Consider the following 1,360-nt stretch of genomic DNA (forward strand, 5'->3'; position numbering starts at 1 on the left):
CAGTCAAGATCTGACAACAAAACCGGGACGTTTCTACAATTACACTGAAATGAAAACACATTTTGATCATTCCGAGGCTTGGAATGTGTGCCTCAGATATGACCCAGGGTGAAAAGAGCGACTCTGACCCGCCGGGTGTTTCTCGACGCCGGGTTTGAGGAGTTTCCACACTCTCAGGCTGGACGTCTCGGTCAGAGGAGGCTCTCTCCGCACCGGGATCCGGCTGGGCCGAGGCTGCAGCTCACATCTGAAAGACACTCACAGACTCAGAACCGTGTCACTGTGCTTCATCACGTCTGTGTCTGCGTCTCAAATGCTGACGTTCACCTGCTGTACTCGACAGACGTCAGGATGTCCAGAGATTCCCGCAGCGGCTCCTGAAAAACAGGCCCAATGCTGCTCACATCCATAAGGCGTCTGCATGTGTTTCTGTGCTGATTCCTTACCTGTGACAGCAGCGCCATCCTCTGCTGGGGGGAAGGAGAGGGGGCGGGGCCTCTGCCGGACTTGCCCCGCCCACCGTGCCTTTGAATCTCTTTAATCTGTCCGGCGGGGTGGAACTCAGGGCAGCTGTTGCCTAGGCAACAAGACAGACAGACACAGCCCGTTATAAACAGGTTCCACGGTAACCGTGGTAACAGTGGAAGGAGCTACCTGACAGGTGACAGAGGAATTGTAAAAAAAAAAGGTCAAAGGTCACAGAAGCAGTTCAAACAGGATGTTTATTAGAGAAAAGTCAGTTCGGATGCGTCTATCATGTTTTACAAGATACATTTATTAATGAGCACAGCATCGTGTGGTTTACAGGAGACACGCGTGATTGGCTGCCGCTACACACTCAGAGCCAGCGTCAGCACGAACACACAGTGAAACAGTGAAGAAGCACACGACACCGAGCACCAGATCACGCTAGATTCACACACACACACACACGGCGGCTGCTACACGCTACACTCGTCACACACAGCTCTGCTAAGCTGGTTTTGAGCCGTCTGCACCGCTGTGCTTTACATCTGTAGACATCAGCTGAAGGAATTCTGGGATTAAAGCAGCTGCGTTTCGCTCATCACTGATGTTATATCTGCAATGCCACACACACGAGAACCAGAGAATCTCATATTTCACCCCAAACATACAGAAAGAAAGAAGAAATTATATTTGTTCATAAACAAAGTGGTCTATTTTTAGGGCCATTAAGATATACATTTCATTTTTTACCAAAAAAGAAAACATTACCATTCTGATTTATTTTGATTAAAATCTGCATATTTAACATTTCAAATTGTGAAGTATTATGGAATTATTTGTCTTGCTAAATTTGAAAACAATATATAATTATTTTGCATTTAAGAAAAAAAAA

The 1,360-nt window shown here is 46.6% G+C and overlaps 1 protein-coding gene across 2 annotated transcripts; it reads right to left on the reverse strand.

Moving 5' to 3' along the window:
- Window positions 1–28: 28 nt before the first annotated feature.
- Window positions 29–1,225, reverse strand: LOC107580629 (cytosolic carboxypeptidase-like protein 5). Of its 2 annotated transcripts, XM_016266302.1 has the most exons (3): window positions 447–1,225; window positions 328–377; window positions 29–247 (listed from the first exon to the last, which is right to left on the reverse strand). In XM_016266302.1, the coding sequence occupies exons 1-3, from the start codon at window positions 462–464 to the stop codon at window positions 67–69; spliced, it is 249 nt and encodes an 82-aa protein (XP_016121788.1). In that variant the 5' UTR covers window positions 465–1,225; the 3' UTR covers window positions 29–66. The 2 variants fall into 2 exon arrangements, with proteins under 2 accessions (XP_016121788.1, XP_016121787.1); XM_016266301.1 differs by lacking the exon at window positions 447–1,225 and having other exon boundaries at window positions 328–416.
- Between the last annotated feature and the right edge of the window lie 135 nt (window positions 1,226–1,360).

Source organism: Sinocyclocheilus grahami, unplaced genomic scaffold (assembly GCF_001515645.1).
Source record: "Sinocyclocheilus grahami isolate Dianchi unplaced genomic scaffold, SAMN03320097.WGS_v1.1 scaffold38016.1, whole genome shotgun sequence".
NCBI lineage: Eukaryota > Metazoa > Chordata > Actinopteri > Cypriniformes > Cyprinidae > Sinocyclocheilus > Sinocyclocheilus grahami.